The sequence below is a fragment of the Gobio gobio genome (assembly GCF_949357685.1).
Source record: "Gobio gobio genome assembly, chromosome: 24".
Classification (NCBI taxonomy): domain Eukaryota; kingdom Metazoa; phylum Chordata; class Actinopteri; order Cypriniformes; family Gobionidae; genus Gobio; species Gobio gobio.
Window position 1 is genome coordinate 38330058 of NC_137120.1, and position 27644 is coordinate 38357701.

A 27644-nucleotide genomic window follows, 5' to 3' on the forward strand; every position below is an offset into this window, starting at 1 on the left:
ATCTATCTATCTAGCATCTGTCTGTCTGTCTGTCTGTCTGTCTGTCTGTCTGTCTGTCTGTCTATCTGTCTGTCTGTCTGTCTGTCTGTCTGTCTGTCTATCTATCTATCTATCTATCTATCTATCTATCTATCTAGCATCTGTCTGTCTGTCTATCTATCTATCTATCTATCTATCTATCTATCTATCTATCTATCTATCTATCTATCTATCTATCTATCTATCTATCTATCTATCTATCTATCTATCTATCTATCTTCTGTCTTTCTGTCCGTCTATCATTTGCCCATCCATCCCTCTTGTCCATCTGTCCATCATCCATCCACCTCTCATGTCTATCTATCTATCTATCTATCTATCTATCTATCTATCTATCTATCTATCTATCTATCTATCTATCTATCTATCTATCTATCTATCTATCTATCTATCTATCTATCTATCTATCTATCTATCTATCTATCTATCTATCTATCTATCTATCTATCTATCTATCTATCTATCTATCTATCTATCTATCTATCATCTATCTATCTAGCATCTGTCTGTCTATCTGTCTGTCTATCTATCTAGCGTCTATATCTCTGTCTGTCTGTCTGTCTATCTATCTATCTATCTAGCATCTGTCTGTCTGTCTATCTGTCTCTCTGTCTGTCTATCTATCTAGCGTCTGTCTGTCTGTCTATCTGTCTCTCTGTCTGTCTATCTATCTAGTGTCTGTCTATCTGTATATCTATCTATCTAGCATCTATATCTCTGTCTGTCTGTCTATCTATCTATCTAGCATCTATATCTCTGTCTGTCTGTCTATCTATCTATCTATCTAGCATCTGTCTGTCTGTCTGTCTGTCTGTCTGTCTGTCTGTCTGTCTGTCTATCTATCTATCTATCTATCTATCTAGCATCTGTCTGTCTATCTATCTATCTATCTATCTATCTATCTATCTATCTATCTATCTATCTATCTATCTATCTATCTATCTATCTATCTATCTATCTATCTATCTATCTATCTTCTGTCTTTCTGTCCGTCTATCATTTGCCCATCCATCCCTCTTGTCCATCTGTCCATCATCCATCCACCTCTCATGTCTATCTATCTATCTATCTATCTATCTATCTATCTATCTATCTATCTATCTATCTATCTATCTATCTATCTATCTATCTATCTATCTATCTATCTATCTATCTATCTATCTATCTATCTATCTATCTATCTATCTATCTATCTATCTATTATTTGTCTATCCATCCATCCATCTTCTCAACTTTCTCTCTGTCTGTTTTTAAATTTTATTTAAGTTTTAGTTTTTTTACTTCATCAAGTTAAACTAAATGAAAACGGGAAATGCTGCCAAGTTTTGTATATTTTATTTCAGTTAACATTTATTTTATTTCAAGTAATACAAATGTTTTATAATGGTTTTAGTTGACCCTGCTATCTATCTACCCATCTGTCTGTCTGTCTGTCTAGCTGTCAACCCATCCATCTATACAGTAGAAAACATCAAGCTAACAAAAATAGTACGCATGTTAGCATAGTAACCTCAAAAAGACATGTCCATCTTCACTGGAGCAAGTCTCATGGCATGTTTTCTGAGCGAGAGTGGGTCGATAATGACTATTCATGTACAGTATGTTAGCTTAGCTGTTTTGTTGTGTATGTGCGCTAGTGTGGAAATAAAAAGTCACTTTCATCTCTCTGGGGAAAATATTACAGCTTCTTTAAGCTTTTTCCCCTCAACCAATCATCTTGTCATTTTGATTTATCTGAAGTGTGTATCTCCCTGCGTGTGTTTGTGTGAGAGGAGAGCGAGAGACTATTAGGTGATCGTTTTATGAGGAGAACGGTGGGGGTACAAACGACTTCCACGGGGGATGAACTTATGGCTCTGTCTTATGACTCTATTTAATTTCTCACCGTCTCTCGCTGTGAGTATAGTGGAAATTGCGCATTAATATGCTTTAAATTATATAAGCAACTTCAGTAAAGACCGCACAATTACCACACGCAGGTCCATTTCTCATAGGCTAATGCTAATGCAAACGTTTACAAACTGGCCTTTTTAATATCGTTACACCCAAAATCCACTTTCATTCAGTAATGTTGTGATTTATACAAGTTAAGCTCTACTACCACTGAAAATTATTTAGACTGTCTTGAATTTTGTACCTCAGTTTACCGAAATCGAACTAAATTTGTGTTACAGTCTGTGGGGTGAGGAATTGTATCAGGTAAAAATTGAAGTAAAGAGAAAATTCACCTGAATCAGCTCTTTAAAATGACTAATGTGCGCTCAAGTACAACTTTCATTTATCACCTGCTATTTAATCGCCTGCTTTAGTGGCTGCTATTTTAAGCTCTATTATGGGATGGTTTTCGTACTGCATGCTAAAGTATAACCGCATTAGCCTACAGAAGCATTATACTGTACATGTAAACTTGACACTAGCGTACTAAAATTAGCTAACTAGTGTAACCTCTCCTGTTTGAACCACCCGCTCCAATCGGGACTCCTCCGGCATTTGAGTTGGACGCTCTAACAAGGAGGTTAAAGGCTGCAACCTCTAGGGTCAGTCTCTAGAGCGCCTCTTGAGATCAGAGGAGTGAGGTTTACTCGCACAGTAACTACTAGCTGGCCTCCGTTACACTCACCCCCATAAACTTCACTCCCATACGGGTCACGGCACCAATGTAACCCCTCCTGTTCGAACCATCCGCTCCAAGCGAGACTTGAACCCGGGTCCGCCGGTATTTGAGTTGGACGGTCTAATGTGGCGTTCACACCGGACGCGATTCGCGCTAATCGCACGAAGGTGGACGCTTGAACATTTTGAGTTTACTCGCTTCAATAGCGCGTGACATTCACTTCACAACAGACGTGAATTCGCATCATGGGCAGGGCTTCTGCCAGCGGCTCGTCTCGTTGAGAAATGGCTGACATGGGCTGTGTTTACACGTCTTTTTTGTTAAAATCTACTGTTAATGTGTGACAAAACGTAGTTTTAAGACTTTTTCAGTCGATAATGTAGTTGTTTAAAGCTCAAATATGTGGTTTATTTATATAAATAGTGCCTATTTGAACATTTTATTTTTAACGAAGGCCTTCGTTACACCAGCCTTGTCTGTGTAAAGTTGTGTCCAAGATTTTAAACCAGCAAAATTTGTACGATATAGAATTACATTTCCTACATATATTGAAGATAAACAGCCTATAAAAGTACTTTGTTTACTCACCTTTACACACCTTTAGAACAACCAAATCAAGCCCAGATTTTTTGTGCATGTTTAGATAGATTATTTAGGGAAAGTCACAGAGTCTCATGGCCCTGAGATGAAGGGAACACTTTTTAAAAATGGAGGAAAAGTCCAGTGGGGTCAGCTGGACCCCAAGGGACGATTAAGGGCATTTGGAGGGTTAAATACTGCATGCTAAAGTGTTTTTAAACTCTAAAGTAAAAAAAAAAAACATACCTAGGGGTGTAACGGTACACGTATTCATACCGAACCGTTTGGGCACAGGGCTTTTGGTGCGGTGCCCGTATGTACAGAGCAGTTTCCGAATGCAATCTTTAACAGTCAGCTTGTTTTAAGCGTGGAACACACTTCAATCCGAGTTCCCACACGAACATATTGAGTATTCAGTCCATTTTATCACCAAATTCAAACGATAAATGCCGTTTTGACGCTCTTTAATGTGACGTGACCGATCACTGTATAGGAGTGAACACGATCATCTCTTCCTAAAGTATAAACATGAATTAATATCTTAAGGTATCATATGTGGTGTAATTGCTCAATCAGTGTTTCAACCACGGAAAGGCGTCAGTAAAACAGCTTGAGAACGAAGCATCACATTTACCTCAGGAGTCCTTCAGTGTCCACAGCTGTGAGTTTACCAGAGAAATTAACTCTTTCACTGAATATATGCACTATATTAGCCTATATTCATTATATTCTACCTAACCTGTTAGTGATGTCTTGTTTATTTAATGTATGTTTAATAAATCAGTCATGAAAATGACTCACACTGTGTTAAACAGTTATATTTCAACAACGAATTGGAGAAAAAACTGATTTAGCAGTTAATAAATCAGCTCTTTTCAACAAAATGAAGAGCTGCAAACTTCTACTTTTAACTCTCTGGAATTACTTGATTGCTCTTGCAAATGCATATCCTGTGCAATTTCTGTTTGTTTTTATCAGCTAAGAGATAATTGTGTAATTGTCGCAGATGTTTAACTTGTATTGAACCCGGAACATTCTTTTAAATGCAGTCGGCGCACACATGTACGATCTGACTCTTATACTCATATTCATTCAAATTCTCTGTGCGCTCCTGATGGGTGATTGTTTACTTCCATTATGCTTGATGGCAATAACAGGAGGTTTCCCGACCCATGTGCCAGGAACATCACCCGCTTCCCATGACACTGTGGCCTGAGCTCATTGAGTAAAGTCAGAGAAGCGGCGATCTCACCGGAGAAGCAGCCTTTGCTTTTAAACCACACAACTATAAGCAAAAATGTGTGGCTTTCGGCTGACCTGCAGCATTGACTAGGCAATGGGGTATATTAGGTGGCGTCCGCTGACTGTAAACCCTTTGTTTACATAAAAAAAAAAAAAGTACGGTTATTACTAGGGCTGGGTAAAAAAGATCAATTTCTCGATTTTAATCGATTCTCACTTTTACAAAACAATATTGATTCTTAAATCCCAAGAATCGATTAGTCATCCTGTTTCAGTTAAAGGGTTAGTTCACCCAAAAATGAAAATTCTGTCATTAATTACTTACCCTCATGTCGTTCGACACCTGTAAGACCTCCGTTCATCTTCAGACACAAATGAAGATATTTTAGTTGAAATCTGATGGCTCTGAAAGGCCTCCATTGGCACAATGCACGGTTCACTCTCAAGACCCATAAAAGGCACTAAAGACGTCCTTACAAAGTCCATCTCACTACAGTGGTTCTAAAATAACTTTATGAATCGGCGAGAATAGTTTTTGTGCGCAAAAAAAACCTAAATAACGACTTATATAGTGATGACGATTTCAAAACACAGCCTCATGAAGCTTCAGAACGTTATGAATCAGTGAGCCGAATCATGATTCGGATCGCGTGTCAAACCGGCAAACTGCTGAAATTTGGTGATCTAAACTGCTGAATCGACTCACTGATTCATAACGCTTCGAAGCTTCATTATGCTGTGTTTTGAAATCATCATCACTATATAAGTCGTTATTTAGGGTTTTTTGTGCACAAAAACTATTGTCGCCGATTCATAAAGTTATTGTAGAACCACTGTAGTGAGATGGACTTTGTAACGACGTCTTTAGTGCCTTTTAAGGGTCTTGAGAGTGTAAAGTGCATTGAGCCAATGGAGGCCTTTCAGAGCATCAGATTTACACTAAAATATCTTCATTTGTGTCTGAAGATGAACGGAGGTCTGACGGGTGTCCAACGACATGAGGGTGAGTAATTAATGACAGAATTTTAATTTTTGGGTGAACTAACCCTTTAATGAATGAAATAAACATTGTAGCGCACCTCCCATCCAATAAATCGCAATAATCTTTGTGCTTTATTACTATTGATATGAAACAAAGTCTCAGATTTCAGATTACATCTATTTTTTATGAAATTCAAAAGCATAAATACCGCTGTGGCGTGAGATCGCTCTGCCGCAGCTCAGCTCAAGAGAACCGGCAGCACGGAGCAAACATGAACGGATCTTCTCTTCCGCCTTAATACCAGTTACAGTGCGAAATAAACATGAATAAGCATCTAAAAGTGTGTTAAAGGCGGCATTAAATCAAATTTTACAATTCGTATTTTTATATTAATATTGTAGTGTTTACTATAACTGATTTATCTGTGCACTTCGTTATTTTTTTTAAATTCATTTACCCTTATAATCTTTAATCAAATATGTTAACTTTCCCTCCCCCATCGAAACAACTTCTCTTCTCTCCCGGTCATGTGCTATGGCGCGAGGACGGGATTATCACCCGGCTCATTTCTGCACCTCCTCTCAGAAACCTAGCAATATGGTGGTTAGGTGCATTTTTCTCGGTATACACAATGCCTTCTTCAAGAAGTACTTGAGACAAAAAGAGAGAAATACATGAGAAATAAAAGCTTTTTTTAAGTAAAAATTACTCATATAGTCGGACAAACAGCTTGTAGTGGACTGCAGTGTGTGTGAACCCCCTTATAAGGGAGAGCTGAGAAAAAAGTTTTACAGAAATAAAGCCATAAAAGGCTTAAAATAAGTAAAATCTGTAGCATAAACCAGCGAAAAGTGAGGAAATATGCTCAGTAACGTGTAGAAAATATTTAGAGAGAAAATACTTTTATTTAAGAGATAGATCAAGTTTTTCTCCACAACTGAGTGCAAACTTTAAAGAGCACCTATCATGGCATTTAAAATGTTCCAAATATTGTTTTAGAAGTCCCCAACAACAGTTTTGCATGCATGCAATGACAAAAAAGACTTTAGTTTTCTTAAAATATGCATTTATTTTTACCTGTTTTGACAGCGATTCTCAAATGATTCCTTTAGTGATTCACTTTTCAAAACCCCGCCTTTACGTGACGCTAATCTGCGGTGATTGGTCAGATGACCTAGTCAGTTGTGATTGGTATAATCTGTGCAGATATTTTCGGAAACGGAACGCCCATCAAAGTCTTATAGTGACAGTAATTTGTTAATATGTGTCAGGAGTTATGAATATGAAAACCGCGTCGGTACCGTTCGATTGTAATATGAGCCTCAGCTGATCTCATTCATAAAAAACTCCTCTATTCTCCTCACAAAGACTCGCGACAAATCAACATCCCTCAGGGCTTTTAGTTCAAAAGTGTGCAGATGAGGAGACATATTGATAGATTCTCATATGTCTGTGTCAAATTTCTAAACAGAGGAGTATTTTTTATTCAATACTTCCTCATTATGCGCAGATATAGCCTAATCATGAGCGATTGAGTCTCTTATGTGTTGTTTTCAATTCATCCTGGCAGCCGGAGGGCGCTCTGTGCACATGTAGTCCATATATGGTACAGACAGACGAAGAAGATACCATGTGCCATAATAGAAGTCCATAATAAAAGCTTCCTGAGATCGCGAAACATGCAAATAGAGACATTTGACGATTAAATAAACACACAATCGCGACAATGTATGGTTTGTCTTCAAGCCACTTAGTCTTCAAATGCTCATCCTTGGGCAGATGAAAGAAGTTTGCTTTTGAGTCGCACTTCAGAACACAGCGTCTCGTCGCCATGATGTTTTCTAGTTTTCACTGGCGTCTTGGAGCGCAATAAGTGGGCGTATCGTATTCAAATAACTTTACAAGTTGACGTCATCTAGTCAGAGAAAAAGCTTCGGTCTTCTAACGATTCTTAAAAATTACTCAGAGTCGACTCTTACTTTTGAAAGAAAATAACTATATAGGTGTACTGTCATATTTCAAAACTTTGCAGGATGTTTTTGTTCACTTAGATCTATGTTACACACTACATGAAAGGTAAATTTCAAAATACCATGATAGGTGCTCTTTAAATATGCCTCCATTTTGTTAGCAACGCCCAACTTCCAACGATCCAATCAATTCCCGAAGGACGAAATCAAGCCCCGCCCTACATTTTTTCTTATTTCAGAAGCCGTTTCACTCGGATATACGTCACAATAAGGAGAAAAAGACAATCTCAACTTCCGTTTCATGCCGACTTTAAAAGATACAGGACAACTTACTGAAATCCGTATCATGTCACATAGAATACTAGCTCAAGTGTTTTAACTGCAGAAAGACGTAAATAAAATGGCTTGTAAACAATGTCATGTAATGTCACATATAGCTCTCAAAAACCATATCCAGTGTCCATAAACTCGTTAGTCAGCTTTAGTCAGCTAGAAAAATTAACTCTAGAGTGGAGAATTTTGCTAATTATATGCACCATTACATAGGCTATTGATTGTCATTTTTAATGTTCTTCAATATTTAATGCATGTAGCCTATGAATACATCTTGCAAGTTTTTATGACAGCCAAATGTTTATATAAAAAAAAAACTAATTGGAGTAGAATTATGATTATATAATTGTAAGGTTAATATTATAACTTTATTATTATAAAAACTAAAATCATTTAGTGTAATTTAAGTGTTTGTATACAAATCAGTTCATTTTTACCTTCACTATTAGTAGGCTAATGTAGTACCAACTGACTCCCATAGTTTACAACATTAGTCCAGAGATTTGTTTTCCTTGAGAAAATTGGCCATGTATTGTACCTTATATATATCTAAAATAATCTAAATTGAATTGAATTGAATCGAACCGAATCGAAAGCTTGTGAATCAAAATCGAACTGAGAAATTTGTGTCAATACCCAGCCCTAGTTATTACTTGTAAATATCCTCAGAAGGAACTAAAAGGAATGACTTTCTTGGCAACTTGAATGGTTGAAGGGAAAACTACTCCAAGTAGTGCATTAGCAAGAAACCCAGTAAAGAAAAACAGCTCACTTTAGGTTTTTCCCAGCAGGTTTGGACCCCGTACGGGTCAGCGGTCCCAGTGCGGGATATTTTTATGTTAGCCAACTCCTGCAATCGTCAGAAACTCGCCGGCCTTGTGTGTGTTACTATTCTCATTTCTTACATCTATCAATTCCTACTTCACTTTATAAATAAGAAATATGTTTTTCTCATCTTTTCATTTCAACTCTTATGTAAGAAATGGAATAACCAGAAATGGAAAGACGGACGAGGCTTAAAAGTCATTTGGAGCCATTTCCTCGCTAACGGGAAAAAAGCATCAATAATACAACAAAGCCTTAAAAACGAATGCAACCAATTTCAGCGCAGAGGATTCGAATTCTGTAAATGTTGGGGCATTTATATTGATGTGCTGTTAAAAACAGCGGGGGGGGGGGTCTAACTTCCTAGGAATAAAGCATAAGGATAAAATGGTGCAATGCACTCTGGAGGATGTTTTTATTAGGATATGTGGGTTTTTTCATTAGTGATGTATTGTTTGGAAGAAAACACCTGCTAGTTTGTCTTTAGCTTGTCAATAACATCTTTCAGTCGTCATAAACTGGGCTCCACAGCGTCTGTACTGAAGGATGTAACACAATCCCAATCCCATGTTATTTGTTTGTTAGACCTATTAAATGTTTGATAAACTATAATTTAACATAAACATTTGCCTACCATGAAAACTATTTTGATTTGCTAATTGTTCAAAGGTGATTTCATGCATTTAAAACAGCTCATTTTATATTTTGTTTGCCATCCCTTATTCCCAATATGGCCTTTTGTTTGTTTTTAGTTTTTTTGCTTGATTTGCTTTACTTTGTGTTTTGCTTGTTTTGCTTTGCTTTACTTGTTTTGTTTTGCTTTGCTTTGCTTGTTTTGCTTTGCTTTGTTTGTTTTGCTTTGTTTTGCTTGATTTACTTTACTTTTTGCTTTGTTTGTTTGTTTTGCTTTACTTTACTTTTTGCTTTGCTTTGTTTGTTTGTTTTGCTTTGTTTTGTTTAGCTTGATTTACTTAACTTTTTGCTTTGTTTGCTTTGCTTTGCTTTGCTTTGCTTGTTTTGCTTTGTTTGTTTTGCTTTGTTTTGTTTTGCTTGATTTACTTTACTTTTTGCTTTGTTTGTTTTGCTTTGTTTTGTTTTGCTTGATTTACTTTACTTTTTGCTTTGTTTGTTTTGCTTTGTTTTGTTTTGCTTGATTTACTTTACTTTTTACTTTGCTTGTTTTGCTTTGCTTTGTTTGTTTTGCTTTGCTTGATTTACTTTACTGTTTGCTTTGTTTGTTTTGCTTTGTTTTGCTTTGCTTGATTTACTTTACTTTTTGCTTTGTTTGTTTTGCTTTGCTTTTTGTTTTGCTTGATTTGCTTTACTTTTGTTTTTCGCTTTGTTTTGCTTTTGTTCGTCTGTTTTGTTTTCATTTTATTTGTTTTTAAATATTCTAATATTGTTTTTATTATTTCTATTTGTTTTTAAATAATCTAATATTTTTATTATAATTTTTTATTATTATTATGAAATATTATTGTTTTTTTATTATTATGTAAAATGTCCATACATCCCTGAAGGAACTTTTGTTTGCCTCAATTTGTTTTGTTTTGTTTGATTTGCTTTAGTTTGTCTCTCTATTGTTTTTAAATAGTATAACTGTAGTAAAACGTTGTTTGTACGGGAAGAAGGAGGCGGGAACCGGCGAACAATAAACAAACTTTTAATTAAACAAACACAAACTAAAATGGCGGCGACAGCGCCTCGCGGACGACTGTCGCCTACAAACAAATAAACACAAAATAAAATAAAAGCTGCAGCCCCTCACGGACGACTGCAGCATACACAAAACAGAACATAAATAAAACTCAACATAAAATCCAGGCCTGGTCCTCTCTCGTCCCTCACTGTCGTCACTAATCCTTTATACTCCCTCACTCCTCCGCAAGGGCCGAGATCGCTGCGGCTCGCAGCTGGCGCTCATCCTCTCTGATGAGTGCCGCCTCGTCCCGCCCTCACGGTCCCTCGGCCTCGCTGCTCGCCACAATAACATTGTTTTTTATTATATTTATTTGTTTTTAAATTATCTAATATTTTTATAATTATTTTATTTATTTGTATTATTATTATGAAATATTATTGGTTTGTATTATTATGTAAAATGTCCATCCATCCCTGAAGGGACTTTTGTTTGCCTCAATTTGTTTAGTTTAGTTTAGTTTAGTTTAGTTTAGTTTAGTTTAGTTTAGTTTAGTTTAGTTTAGTTTAGTTTAGTTTAGTTTAGTTTAGTTTAGTTTAGTTTAGTTTTGTTTAGTTTAGTTTAGTTTTGCTTGATTTGCTTTTTGCTTTAGTTTGTCTCTCTATTGTTTTTAAATATTATAATATTGTTTTTATTATATTTATTTGTTTTTAAATTATCTAATATTTTTATATTTTTAATTATATTTTTTATTATGTTTTGTTATTATTATATAAATTATTATTATTATTATTATTATAAAAAACGTCCATCTATCCCTGAAGGAACTTTTGTTTGCCTCAAAAGGTAAATATGCAGAAGCATCACTGAGATCCCCAAAAAACACTGATACTGTTTGCTACATATTTGTGCAAAAGGGTTTGCATTAAAAAAACAAACACCAATTTAATTTTGGATAGAAAAGCAGGGTCACAAAAGGAGAGAGCTTTTATCCCCTAGTTAAAAAGCGGCCCATTCCCACCAATAGGCTTTGCAATCAGAAAAGTGTCTGTCGGCCGTCCAAACAGAACCGCCTCTCAGCTCCATTAATCTGGCAAAATCCATCAGAGAGCCTTCATCAGGACCCAAGCGAGCCGTCTGTCAGAACGCCTGTCTTAAAGAGACAAGCGCTGTTTGGGCCTGACAAACAAAAGACGTTATTTTGACAAATTGCCTGCAGATTAGGGACCTCTTTGAAAGCGGGGGCCCCCAGAGGTGCGCCGGGGGGGAAACTGCTCCAGGTGTTTGTTTGTTTGTTTGTTTGTTTACTCGGGCTGAATGTGGGCCAGGGTTGGAGTGATGGAGCGACTGACAGAGCGAGGGCCTTCGCTCTATAGGGGACATGTAAAGATCACAGCGGCCGTGTTTGTCACTCAGCATCAAAGAGAGGTTTCCAAAACAACTTAAGTTGACACTCGAATGAGAAACGCTCCGTTTGTAAAGCCTCGCTGTGCTTTGATTCAAAGTCGGCATGGATTTGATGCTTTTATGTGCGATTATTTTGAGTTTGTGTGTGTGCGCTTACAAAATACACCCAAGCAGGTATAAGTCTTGTTTCAGTTGTTTCTACTTCAGTCAAATTTTTTTCTGTGAATCTGGTTGAATTAATATAATAATTTAATTTAGGTCTAATTTATAACCATGATACTTATTCTTGATTTGTTCATTTATTTTACATCTAAATAATAATGTTTATAATATATTATACAATATAGTTATTTTCATGGATGGATAAATAAAATGTATTTATTCATTTAAAACCCTGTTACTCATTCTGGTATTTTTCATTAGTTTTTCTTGATGTTTTTATTTAAATAAAATATAATATAGTAATTTTCATGGAATCTACTGGAGTTAGATAAAATATAAAACATTTTAAACTTAATATTTGTTTAGGGTTAATTTGTAGCCCTGTTTCTCATTCTTTTTTTAGTTTTGTGATGTAATACTTTGTATTATGTCATGTCATATATCATATATATCAATTATATCATATCATATTTCATGTCATATATCATATCATATATCAATTATATCATCATATCATATTTCATGTCATATATCAATTATATCATATCATATTTCATGTCATATATCATATCATATATCAATTATATCATCATATCAAATTTCATGTCATTTATCAATTATATCATATCATATTTAATGTCATATATCATCATATATATCATATCATATATCAATTATATCATATCATATGTCATGTCATATATCATATCATAAATCAATTATATCATCATATATTTCATGTCATTTATCATATCATATATCAATTATATCATCATAACATATTTCATGTCATATATCATATATCAATGATATCATATCATACATATATCATATAATATATCATATATCAACTATATCATCATATCATATTTCATGTCATATATCATATAATATATCATATATATCAACTATATCATATTTCATGTCATATATCATATAATATATCATATATATCAACTATATCATCATATCATATTTCATGTCATATATCAATTATATCATCATATCATGTCATGTTATATATCATATCATATATCATCATATCATATTTCAAGTCATTTATCATATATATCAATTATATAATCATACCATATACATACATCATATCATATTTCATGTCATATATCAATTATATCATCATATCATATTTCATGTCATATATCATATCATATTTCATGTCATATATCATATCGTATATAAATTTTATATCATCATATCATATTTCATGTCATATATAATCATATCATATTTCATGCCATATATCATATCATATATCAATTATATCATATCATATGTCATGTCATATATCATATCATAAATCAATTATATCATCATATATTTCATGTCATTTATCATATCATATATCAATTATCTCATCATATCATTTCATGTCATATATCATATATCAATGATATCATATCATACATATATCATTAAATATATCATATATCAACTATATCATCATATCATATTTCATGTCATATATCATATAATATATCATATATATCAACTATATCATATTTCATGTCATATATCATATAATATATCATATATATCAACTATATCATCATATCATATTTCATGTCATATATCAATTATATCATCATATCATGTCATGTTATATATCATATCATATATCATCATATCATATTTCAAGTCATTTATCATATATATCAATTATATAATCATACCATATACATACATCATATCATATTTCATGTCATATATCAATTATATCATCATATCATATTTCATGTCATATATCATATCATATTTCATGTCATATATCATATCGTATATAAATTTTATATCATCATATCATATTTCATGTCATATATAATCATATCATATTTCATGCCATATATCATATCATATATCAATTATATCATATCATATGTCATGTCATATATCATATCATAAATCAATTATATCATCATATATTTCATGTCATTTATCATATCATATATCAATTATCTCATCATATCATTTCATGTCATATATCATATATCAATGATATCATATCATACATATATCATTAAATATATCATATATCAACTATATCATCATATCATATTTCATGTCATATATCATATAATATATCATATATATCAACTATATCATATTTCATGTCATATATCATATAATATATCATATATATCAACTATATCATCATATCATATTTCATGTCATATATCAATTATATCATCATATCATGTCATGTTATATATCATATCATATATCATCATATCATATTTCAAGTCATTTATCATATATATCAATTATATAATCATACCATATACATACATCATATCATATTTCATGTCATATATCAATTATATCATCATATCATATTTCATGTCATATATCATATATCAATGATATCATATCATACATATATCATATAATATATCATATATCAACTATATTATCATATCATATTTCATGTCATATATCATATAATATATCATATATATAAACTATATCATATTTCATGTCATATATAATATATCATATATATCAACTATATCATCATATCATATTTCATGTCATATATCAATTATATCATCATATCATGTAATGTTATATATCATATGATATATCATCATATATTTCAAGTCATTTATCATATATATAAATTATATCATCATATCATATCATATACATCATATCATATTTCATGTCATATATCATTTATATCATATCATATTTCAAGTCATATATCATATCATATATCAAGTATATCACATCATATATCATATCAATCACATCACATCATATCAATAATATCATCTCATATCAATCATATCGTGTCATATTAATTATATCATATCAATATCATTATAGGCCTGTTAACATGCCTGGTAAGCAAAGACTATTTTATTTAGCAATTTATTCAGCTCACATAACCTCTTTCCAACTGAACGCAGCTGAGTTTTAACTAAATTAGCAGAACCGTAAACACCAAAGGAACAGGAACAATGCACGGGGTCTGTAATGCATCTCTGCAGTGAGAGAGAGAGTGTGTGTGATCTTGCATCCAACAGATGGACGTGTGTAAATGAGGCAGTGACTGATGAGATGTAGAGCTGCTGACGAGGGATTTAATGAGGCTTGGAATTGGGGTGAGGTGGGGGGGGGGTACAGAGAATAGAAGAGAAGAAGAAAAACAGATAGACAGATAAACTGAGGAAGAGAGGTGGACGGAGGTCAAAAGAAAGGATTCTGGAAAACATCTCACTTAGAATTGCATTTGTGCTCTTTATTCACAGAATTAATCAGCTTGAGAGCTTTCTCATTCAATCACACACACACACACACACACACACACACACACACACACACACACACACACACACACACACACACACACACACACAGGCTGTGTTCCAAAACCTAGTGCGCCTGCTTGCCTACTGCATACTTAGGCAGCTGCCCTCGAAAGCTTTTTTGCAGCAACAAAGCTCTCGGAAGCCATTCATTTTCAAAGAGAGCTGGCGATTTGTTGGCGACCATTTGGGGTGTCTCAAGAAAGTTTGAAAAGTTTGAACTTTATCAATTAAACAGCAGCTACAAAAGGAACATCTGTAATATGTCTCCATATAGAAGTTAAATTTACTATGTACACTCACCTAAAGGATTATTAGGAACACCATACTAATACTGTGTTTGACCCCCTTTCGCCTTCAGAACTGCCTTAATTCTACGTGGCATTGATTCAACAAGGTGCTGAAAGCATTCTTTAGAAATGTTGGCCCATATTGATAGGAGAGCATCTTGCAGTTGATGGAGATTTGTGGGATGCACATCCAGGGCACGAAGCTCCCGTTCCACCACATCCCAAAGATGCTCTATTGGGTTGAGATCTGGTGACTGTGGGGGCCATTTTAGTTCAGTGAACTCATTGTCATGTTCAAGAAACCAATTTGAAATGATTCGAGCTTTGTGACGGTGCATTATCCTGCTGGAAGTAGCCATCAGAGGATGGGGACATGGTGGTCATAAAGGGATGGACATGGTCAGAAACAATGCTCAGGTAGGCCGTGGCATTTAAACGAGGCCCAATTGGCACTAAGGGGCCTAAAGTGTGCCAAGAAAACATCCCCCACACCATTACACCACCACCAGCAGCCTGCACAGTGGTAACAAGGCATGATGGATCCATGTTCTCATTCTGTTTACGCCAAATTCTGACTCTACCATCTGAATGTTGATGAGCTTGTGCAAAATGTAGCCTCTTTTTCCTATTTTTAGTGGAGATGAGTGGTACCCGGTGGGGTCTTCTGCTGTTGTAGCCCATCCGCCTCAAGGTTGTGCGTGTTGTGGCTTCACAAATGCTTTGCTGCACACCTCGGTTGTAACGAGTGGTTATTTCAGTCAAAGTTGCTCTTCTATCAGCTTGAATCAGTCGCCCATTCTCCTCTGACCTCGAGCATCAACAAGGCATTTTCTCCCACAGGACTGCCGCATACTGGATGTTTTTCCCTTTTCACACCATTCTTTGTAAACCCTAGAAATGGTTGTGTGTAAAAATCCCAGTAACTGAGCAGATTGTGAAATACTCAGACCGGCCCGTCTGGCACCAACAACCATGCCACGCTCAAAATTGCTTAAATCACCTTTCTTTCCCATTCTGACATTCAGTTTGGAGTTCAGGAGATTGTCTTGACCAGGACCACACCCCTAAATGCATTGAAGCAACTGCCATGTGATTGGTTGATTAGATAATAATTGCATTAATGTGAAATTTATCAGGTGTTCCTAATAATCCTTTAGGTGAGTGTATATATATATACACCCCTTTTGCTGCTAAAACAGCCCTGACCCGTCGAGGCATGGACTCCACTAGACCCCTGAAGGTGTACGCAGTCGTCTAGCCATCCCAATTTGGCCTTTGTCAAACTTGCTCGAATATCATATCATATATCAATTATATCATATAATATATGTCATATTATATTTAATGTCATATACTATATCATATATCAATTATATTCTCATATCATATTTCATGTCATATATCAATTATATCATCATATCATATTTCATATTTTATATCAATTATATCATCATATCATATTTCATGTCATATATCAATTATATCATCATATATTTCATGTCATATATCATATCATATATAAATTTTATCATCATATATCATATCATATGTCATATTATATTTAATGTCATATACTATATCATATCAATTATATCCTCATATCATATTTCATGTCATATATCATATCATATATCAATTATATCATCATATCATATTTCATGTCATATATCAATTATATCATCATATCATATCTACCATATCATATTTCATGTCGTATATCATATTTATCATCATATCATATTTCATATCATACCTGTATATATCAATTATATAACTTCACCTGTCAGTGGTCATAATTTTATGCCTGATGGTGTGTGTGTGTTTGTGTTTGTGTGTGTGTGTATATATATATATATATATATATATATATATCGTGTTTTAATTGTACTTTATTTATTGCTTGTTTTTGTTTGGAAAACCATGTCAGACATTTTTAGCATTCTGAATTATTTTATTTAAAAAAAAATTATTTTATTTTAGATAATGCTAGGGAGACCTTATTATGGGGCATTAGGGGACATAATGAAAAATGCAAAAATGTAATTGTTTACTTCAAAGATGTTCAGGGTATTTTTTGGGATTTTGTTTTTATACTAAAATAACGTTAAATTGACAGCTACCTACCTTTTGGCACAGCTTTTGCATCATGAGTGTGTCTAGAAATGCTTCCTACGCTGTTATCTCACTAGGTTTTGGAACGGAGCCAGTATCTCTCTCCTCTTCAATTCAAGGTGCTTCATTATCATGATGTCCTCTCCTAGCCGCCCCCTTCTCTCTCTTATTGACGCTTGTTGTTTAATGGCTCTGAGTGGGCAGTGCATTTTAAGCTCTGATTAATGGAGCAGTAATGATAGGCTAACACCTAGATGTAGCAGGTAATTAAGCATTAATGAGCTGTGCAAAAGCACTCAGACACACAGAGACTCGGTCACACGTAACCACACATCACCGCCAAGGGCTTCAGTTTCTTGAAAGTTGCTCCTCCATTGCTCAGGAGACTTAATTGAGATCTCATTGATGGTTCATTCATGAAACTCATCACAGATGTGTCTCTTAAAATTGCTTGGGAGAAAAAATGAGACAATCGCTGATGTCGAATAAATGTGCGGCCGCATTTGCAAAATTTCTGCGGAATTTTGTGAACAAAAAAGGTCTTATCAATAGTGTAGCGATGTATGAAGCACTGCTCACACTGAAGTCACTGTTAGTCAATGAGGTTTAACCACCTTAACTTGCATCGATAACTTGGTTACACCACATTGACTAACAATCTGTGTGGGAACATTTTTAGCTTTCATGCTAAATTCCAAATCTCTTGCCTTCCTATTGAAATGACTGGTCGCCTGCAAAAAATCACTAAAAAGTAGTAAAGGCCTGTTCACACCAACAACAATAATGCTAGTTTTGAAAATGTATCTTATTTTACGAGAATAGCAAAGCCTACAACTGTAATGATAAATATAGCTACTAGCAGCAATTGCGGGGCCAATTTATTTATTTTTTTTATGGCCATTTTTGGACATTACATACAACGGCTTGTTTAATTTTACAAATACTTGAGTTTTGGAAGGCAGAACTTGTTGTGCCACTGGCAGACATGCATTCAGACAGCAGCCGAAGTTCCATAGTTCAAGTGACAATCAACTCAAAATCAAGGATTTTTAAATAAATGCACAGCATTTTATCTTTAAAAAGTTCAGTTTAGATCATTCTCAGAAAGACTTACTGTCTGGAACAGTAGCAAATTTTACAATTGACCAATTAGCATGCTAAGCTAACTAGCATAAAGACACAAACTGACTCATTTCTGTGCGGCTTGGTCCAAAGATCATCTGGGCTGATTTTGGGCAAAATTTGTAGCCGGAGTTGCGAATTTGCTTCAATATGGCGGACAGTCACATCTTTGGAAAATTACCAATGAGACATCATCGGAATCGGCATTACACCAACATAATGACATAAAGAAATCTAATTTTGAACTTTGTTTTCAAAAGTTATTAGCGTTTTTGCAACAAAAAAAAAACATATCTCTGGAACACTAGGTGGCGCTATGTTGAAACTTCTCAGGTAGTTTCAAGACATACTTTCGGTCATCCCTACCAAATTTTGTGAAGATATGTCAAATACTTTAAAAGTTATTGCAATTTATGACAAAATTCAAAATGCCGGTCACGTGGTTTGTCCGATCCTGGCAAAACCGGTATCCACGATTCGGCATGACATGTTATGAGGAAAAATAGACATTTTTCATGTCTCATGACCTGTAGGTGGCTCTGTTCCAATATTTGGGATGGTCCCTCAGATTGTGGTTCCGATGAAGCCAAGTGTTGTTTTGACTGACCAAAATTTGGCCGAGATACAGCCTCTGAACCAATTTTGGGTCAACCTTGTTAAGTTTGGGACATCATAACTTTTTTTCACCAGTAGGTCAAAAAATTCTGTTCAGTCATTTCTGTGCAGCTCTGTCCAAAGATCATCTCTGCCAAGTTTTGTAAGAATTGGACAAATTTTGAAGAAGGAATAGCGAAAATCAGGTGTATTAAGTTTAATTTTTCTAGATCAAATGGTTCAAAGGTTATAACCATTTTAATTGTGAATTTTTGAACTGGTGGTGGCACTATAGATTTGGTCCTAGAGACTCCAAATTTGGTCCAATTACTATTGATGAACATCTCTACAATTGTACCAAATGTCATCCTTTTCCTATGTTCTGTTGATAGAGCTGCCATTGACTCCCATTTGGGAAGAAAAATAATAAGAAAACTAACAGGTACAATAGGGGCTACAGCCAATGCAGGTCTTGGCCCTTAATAATTGAGGAACTTTAAAAGACTTTAAAGAGCTCAGGCATTTAAAGTGGCAGATGACAAAACTGCAGCATACGCTTATAATAAACAGAATATTATTGTCTGTTGGTGTGGATGCTTAGCCTGACGTCGTCATACTCAGATTCTAGTCAGAATATGAGTCTGAGACTGTAAAAAGTCTTTGCCGGTGTTGTACGCGGAGTACTTACCAACATGAAATAGTAAAGGTGAACGCATATACGAACAAGTTCTCCGCAAGGTTATTTTCGTAAACGAAAACTGAAACTAAGACTAAAACTATTGGTCAAAAAACGTAAACTGAAATAAAATTAAAAAATCATAATAAATGAAAAACTTAAACTAAACGAAACTAACAACTCTTACTGAAAAACTAACTGAAATAAAATAATAATTAGCAAAAATAAATATTCGTTTTCGTATTTAATGGCGCTGTATATGGCCATAGGTCATAGTTTGACTCGAGCTTTTTTGCTTAAAGGTGAAGACCCAACTTTATGCATGTTTTGTAGATTCCCCTCTCCGTTAAACATATTTTGTTGTACTGTCCTGGGTTAAAACAAGAATTCTCTTTTATCAAGTTATTTCATTTAAGAACTTATTTAGTAAGATTATGCATGAAAAGGTTTTGGATTTTTTTTTTTTATCATAAGTTGATTTAAAAAAAATCTTGTATATGACATGTGTTTGTTTGCTTGGTTTTCTTGTATTTATATGATATTTGTATTTTTGTAATTTATTTTTTGCCATGAATATAGCCTTAGCTGCTGAAATGGCATTAAATAAAACAATCTGTATTCCATTATTTTATTTATATTATTAAGATGTCTGCATAAGAGTAAACTCTACTCTGTGTAAACATTAAACTTTGCTAAAATTAAAAATCTTGATTTGTTCACTACACTTCGTTCTGGTAACTCTGCTAAACTATAATTACTAAAACGAAATATAGAAAAACTAAATAGAAATGTGTTTACAAAATAAAAACTAAACTAAAACTAGCAAAATAATTTATAAAACCGAAATTTGTTGCAAAATCGAAAACAATAATAAATTAAAAACTAATTTAAAAAATGCAAAACTATAATAACCTTGGTTCTCCGTTTAGTAAACAAATTCAACCCAAGCGCTCTTTGTGACGTGGATGGTTACGTTACTTTTGATCATCTGTCCGTCATCGGATAAAGCCCGCCCTGACAATCTGATTGGTCCAAAGAGCTCTGGTTCGAGCATAGTTGCTCCGCAACGGATCAAGTCCAGACCAAACTTCCCGACCGCGAATGTTGTGGGCGAGGCTAAGTTCGGCTGGCATCCAGGCTAGTGGATGCTAATATAATTATCGTTATAGTTCTCGTTTTGGTGTTAAAGAATTACAAAATTTATGTTAATGGCACAACTCAACCAGAAAGTTGATCTTGAAAAAATATGAAAGTTGGAGCTAATTTTGAGATCTTTGACTGGTATCTCAGCAAATCTGAGCACAGTTTGATACTTTATTGAGATTTGTGGGTTCTGAAACTCAAGGAGAGATGCATGTTCTCAAGAGAAAAATCTTGGAAGCAGGACACATTCTCCAATTAGCGTCATTGCTGTCTAGGAGAAACACTTAGAGATATTTAAAGATTGGTTCCTCTCAAACCAAACGACAGCTTGACCAACATTTCAAATTCAATTCAATTCCAAAAAGTCAAAGCACCAGATTTGACATCTTGCTGTTGATCCTATTTCGTTCCTTTTGTGTCCCAAACGGCTTAAGAGCAACTTGATGCAAATGATTACAGACATTTCATCTTCTTTCCTTCACAAATCTATTGTATGACTTCTGAAACCACTATAAACTCACGGAGCGAACTTGTCAATCCATCTTGTTTACATCTTTACCAGATCTAAACAAGAAAATGCAGCATTGTAACAAATCTCTGTCCCTGTTTTGGAACAAAACAAACTATCAACAGATCTGAAAATGCCCTTAGACTGTAGCGCACAAATGGTATGGACCTATTTTGGAACTCAATATCTCCAATCTACATTGAATCTCACTCATATGGCTTTGGAATGACATGACTGTGAGTAAATGATGAGTTTTGGGTGAACTATCCCTTTAGAGAGCTCACATTTGCATTTTTTGTCCTCCGGGATGCCCTGCAATAAGAAAATGTGGCATTCTCTGGAGTGGAGAGCAGATGTTTGCACTCAGATTTAGATCATCCTCATTGGCCAAATGATCCTTTTCATGGTGCTTCCTCTCTTAGATCTGTGCTCCCTCCATTAAGATTGTTTTCAAGTGCAGCTTTCATGAAAAGCACAACATTACTGGAGGAAAGGGTAGAAAAACCATTGAATCAATTCAATATAAAAATACATGGAATGTTTTGCTTTTGTTTCAGATTTGGCCCCCATTGCCAACGAATCGGAGCAACTCATTCTGTTGGGTAAGAATGCAATCATATCAAAAGATGATCTATTCATCTACAACTCTTTGAATCATACAAGGCCACACTGATAATATAAGTATCTCAATGGATATTTAAAGAGGCACTTCAGCGCTGGGAAGATGAATGTGTATTTAAACTGGGTCATTTATGTATTAGAAATGTGAAATTGTTTTTGAATTTGGTGCCTTCTAGACTGAGAAAAGACAGAGAATGTATTTTTGTCTCATGTGGATGAAAGACAACAACTCCCAGAATGCACTTGCTTCAGAAGGCCACTCCCAAAGCCACGGCTACTGGTTATCACTTGCCCACCATGACACCGCCCCCACCGTCGTTTTGATTTTCATAGTAATAAAATGTCGATATTTGCATCATCGGAGGATTTTTTCCAGAAATAAAATGCGTAATTCACTCGAGGGGGGAAAGTACGATAATTTGAATATACTACCGGGTTTCTACTGATACAAAGCTTAATGCTAATCGCTGAAGTAACCCTTTTTACCCACTTTCCACAATCCAATCAATTTCCAATCGATTAAAGCTATTTCTCTGAAGAAAGCACTGGTTTTTAGATACACTCTTAGGGGGGTTTTAAACGACACCGTTTTCAACCAAAAATGGGAACAAATGTATTTTGGCCATTCATTTACATGACAATGTTATTTTGAGGGCCTTTGAAAACGAGATTCAAAGTGCACGTTTTTGAATGTGATACTGTTATCGTCTCCGTGTAAACAACAAAAATGTGAATTTGTGAAAGCGGTCATGTGTATTACGTGTTCAGTCTTTTAGTGTTTCTTTACAAAGTGACACCGCCATCTACTGGCCTGACATGAATAATACAGCGTTTTAGGCCCGGTCCCAAAGGGCACACTTCATATGCACTTTCGGTCTTGTGGACTTACGATGGCTGCCGCGTGCTCGTGTCCGTTAAATCCACGAGACCGTAGGGTGTCCTATTTGTCATTTTAGGTCTCAGAAGGGTGCTCGCGAGCGTCCCCTTTGCGGTCGACAGGGACGTCGTTAGGCCTATTTTAGGGGGGCTGAAGCTACCCCAAAATGCTCCTAAGCCCCCCTAAATGATAATAAGAACAACAATAACAATTTGATTTATCAATAACCTTATCCTCATTCATATTTAGACACAACAAATTATATATATCCAGCTCTCTCTCACATACACGCGCACCACATACACACACAGCCGTCTTCATGAGAACGTTCGCGAAAGGTTGGTATCTCCTGAACACCTTTACACAATCACACATTAAAAAGTGGTATAAAAATATTTTTAATTCAGAATATAGTTTTGTCAGTGTGTTAATGTCGACCCGAGAAGCGATTGCTACTTTAGAAAGTTAACTAGTCGCAAGTTTGAGGTAAAATGCACTTGGGTTGTCGATGTCAAAACACTATAGAAGCTGTGATTAAAATATTAAATAATGTTATGTCATTAGGCTATTGTATAGGGTAAATTTAGTATAGGGTGTGAAAATTGTATAGCTGTGGTATTTGTAGCCTATAGGTTTAGCTCAATTTAGGTTTAGCTGTATATTTGAATTTTAGCTCAAAAATGGGTTGAATCCATGCGGTTCTGTGTAATTAAATAGCATTATGTGGACAACTTATCTTATATAGAGAGGAATAGTATGCTATTACTTTATCATACATTTACATGAGCAGACAGATAGCATTTAAGTCATTGCTTAGTAACTCATAAGTGTAGCTCTAGATGTGAGTGCAAAGATTTTGCAAACGCAAGTTACAAATACCCTGGGGGCTAAGCCCCCCCTGTCTTCCAATCCTAGTGACGTCCCTGGCGGTCGATATGCGCCCTTGATTCGCACTTTTGCAGAGCCCGCAACGGACTTCTTCCCGACAGTCAAAACGGCATTACGTCATGAAAGTGCGAAGACTCGTAGGAAGACCGCGAGGGTTTAGGGTGCCATTTGGGACAGGGCCTTAGTTGTTTTCGTGTATCCATATGTCCTTGACCATTTTTAGTACATTGTTGTCGTGTAAACCTACCCCTAAAAAGAAAGATTCTTTACTGGCATCGATGTTTCCATGAAAAACCTTTAACATCCACGGAAGCTTTCCATTCCACAGAAAAGTTTTCTGAAAGGTTCTTTGGGCAACCCAAAATGGTTCTTCTATGGCAGGGGTGTCCAAAGTAAGTCCTGGAGGGCCACTTTCCTGCTCCAACTTGCCTCAACACAACTGCCTGGAAGGCTACGTTCACACTGTCAGTCCAAATTCGATTATTTGTATATCCGATTGGAATCTGATCAAAATTGATTGACTGTCCATACTGTGTATCGCAACTGTTAGCATCCAAATAGTCTGTCCAATGCCGGTTTTATAAAAGGAACCAATTATGCCCCTTTTTACAAGATGTAATAAGTCTCAGTTGTCCCCAGAATGTATCTGTGACCCCACATATTTATTATACCATGTTGTAAACGCCCATTTTTGAGTGGAAGCAAAAACATGCTGTTTTTTTGTGCATGTATCTTTAAATGCAAATGAGCTGCTGCCAGAAGAGGGCGGAGCAGCTTGTGCCTCGGATACTCAGCCAAACTAACAAAACATCTGTTTGGTTTTGATCATCATATCTATCGCGGTCACGCTCACATGACAGTTCTTTATCATCATGAAAGTTTATTATCTACATAGGTTTTAAAGCCATATCAGTCTAAACTTCTGATATATGGTTTTCTGAGCGCACACATCCGAAGCACGCGCACAGAAAACTGTGTGTCAGATGGCGCGTCCTGTGATTATTAAACTAACTTCTTTTCCGCGTCTTATTGCGCTTAAACTTTCAAATACACTTTCAAAGGTTATGTCAAAAACACACAAAGTTCACATAAACACAGTCAGTTATGTCTGTGAACATAAACAGCAAGCAAAGAAATCGCTTGTGTATATTAGATCGGTGTATTAAAGTGACAGTAGCGTAATACACATGACCTACTGCTAAATATGCTGTTAATATGAATCAAACAACAAAAGAAAAACTTCTCTCGCTGCTCTGAATAACTTTGTAGCTTTAATAAGAATACATTTCTTACTTGAATGCTGCTGTTTTATGCTCTGGTGAGGAGATAAACATGGCCGTGTACAGCTCACTGTGGGCGGGGTCTATGCTAATAGGGCAGAGTCTGTCACCAGTTATGGGCGGGGCCTAAGCATTTGTTATTCATATATGCTAGATTCTGCAAACGTGTAACTATGTAAAAGTTAATTTTGCATAATAGGTCCCCTTTAAAGCACGTCTCTGTTATATTGTCATTTTCTGCTCATCTGGCATTTTGCACCAACACAACTTCGTTTCTGCCGTGACTTTCAGACCTTCCTACAACAACTTACGTTTTACGTGCCTCGAGAATGTCACATAACCCACGCAAAATCCATTCAGAGCAGTCACACTGAAACAGATCTCGCGATTCCAAACCACATATAAATGTAACTCTAAATGCATTTGTAAAAATAGCATTTCATGTGATTTTCGGCCATTCACACTTGCTAAATCTGACTGGATTCCAATCGGATTTGGACTGACATCCGTGAACACAGCCAAAGTTTGCCTGGTGAGACCTTTATTAGCTGGTTCAGTTGTGTTTAATAGGCGTTGGAACTGAACTTTGCAGGAGAGTGACCCTCCAGGAGCAAGATTACACACCCCTGTCCATAAGGCATCGCTGCGAAAACCCCCTTTTGAAAACTTTATTTTTAAGAGTGTATCAACTTGATTTCATTCGTTTCTGTTCTTCTTCCGATTGTTCACCCAGGAGTCTCTGTAATAGCGGTTGTCGTGATGCTACTGCTAATGATGATAGTGGTTCTCCGCTACATTGCCCACCAGAAAGGTACATATTACACCAATGAGGAGGCCTTAGCCTTTAAGAGCGACCCTGAGGTGCAGGATGTCCTAGAAAGTCCAGATTCAGACGAAGGTAAGAGTCAACCTCCTCCGTTTTCCCTCTTTGGATTCAGAAGTGTGAAAACTGACGCCTCCTGCTTAAAAACTTAATAATAACTTTGTATCAAGTGACGACAGTCGTACTTCTCATAATAGTGTTGAAAATCTGTTTTACAGAGGAGCCTTAGTGTCTTCTGGCGGGAAGCCTTTTGGGACGTTTCCTGTGTGAAATGTATCACTGCGAGCGACAGAAGGATCTGTCGTGGCTCCTCTTTCTTTTCACTCCAATCACATATGCCTTTTCCAACAGATGTCCTTTTCTGATGACTTTACACTTTACCATTCCTAAACTAATAGGATTCCATATGCATAAAGACTTGTGTGTAAATTATTTTACTCTGTGTGTTACAGAATACTTAAACAGTTTTTATGTAACTTTTACCCTCATGAATAAACACACTCATGTCTCCATCTTTCATGTGAACATATACTATGAAGTTGCTAATATTGTATATTTCATAGATTTCTTTTTTTAAGTTTCGCCAATTAGTGACTGGTTGGCGTGTGTCTTTTGATAGAAACTCATTTAGATTGTCATTTATCGTTATCAACTCATTATCCAGGAGGTTGTCAAAAGCTCCTGGATAATGAGTTGTCAAAAGGTTGTCATCTTTTATGCCAGTTCTTTTGAAACATCTGTAGTCACTCAAAAAATATTCACAGGTGGAAAGCGAGTGGAAGAGCCTTCGGCAGCTGTCCATGAGCTTAGTGGAATATTTCAGTCAATGGAAATTGTCGATTTTTACAAAAACATTTTTTTTGGAGCCCAATATTAGACATTTAGCAGAATGTTCACACTGTCTGTATTTCACACTGAGTATAAAGCTCCAAAAATGACAATAAATGGTGTAAAATATGACTAAATAAGTTCAAAAGTTTGGGGTCAGTATTTTACTTTTATTCAGCACTTATTGATCAAGTGACAGTGAAGACAATGTTAAAAAGTTACAAAAGATTTATATTTCAAATAAATGCGTTCTTTCGAACTTTCTATTTCAGAGTCCAGAAAAAAAAGTGATCATGCTTTCCACAAAAAATATTAAGCAGTTCAACAGTGATAGTTAAAATAAATGTTTCTTGAGCAGCAAATAATCATATTTTAAACTGTTAAATTGACCCCAAACTTTGGATCGGTTGTGTGTGTGTGTGTGTGTGTGTGTGTGTGTGTGTGTTTGTTTGTTTTTGTGATTTATGAGGACACAAATTTGTATAATGACACATGAGGACATTTCATAACATACTAAACAATGTTTTATTAAAAATGCAGAATGTTTCCTGTGATGGGTAGTTTTAGGAGTAGTGTGTGAGTGTGTGTGTGTGTGTGTGTGTGTGTGTGTGTGTGTGTGTGTGTGTGTGTGTGTGTGTGTGTGTGTGTGTGTGTGTGTGTGTGTGTGTGTGTGTGTGTGTGTGTGTGACGGGTAGGTTTAGGAGTAGTGTGTGTGTGTGTGTGTGTGTGTGTGTGTGTGTGTGTGTGTGTGTATGATGGGTGGG

General features: G+C 35.5%; 1 protein-coding gene across 1 annotated transcript in view; it reads left to right on the forward strand.

Annotated features, from left to right (window-relative positions):
• Positions 1-27418, forward strand: part of LOC307120130 (uncharacterized protein) — a 72003-nt gene extending 44585 nt beyond the window's left edge. Inside the window, exons 3-5 of the mRNA XM_079807013.1 lie at positions 22121-22165; positions 25963-26127; positions 26271-27418. Coding sequence (XP_079663139.1) covers positions 22121-22165; positions 25963-26127; positions 26271-26281 — 221 coding nt within the window. The 3' untranslated portion in view covers positions 26282-27418. The remainder of the gene's footprint in view (positions 1-22120; positions 22166-25962; positions 26128-26270) is intronic.
• Positions 27419-27644: the final 226 nt, after the last annotated feature.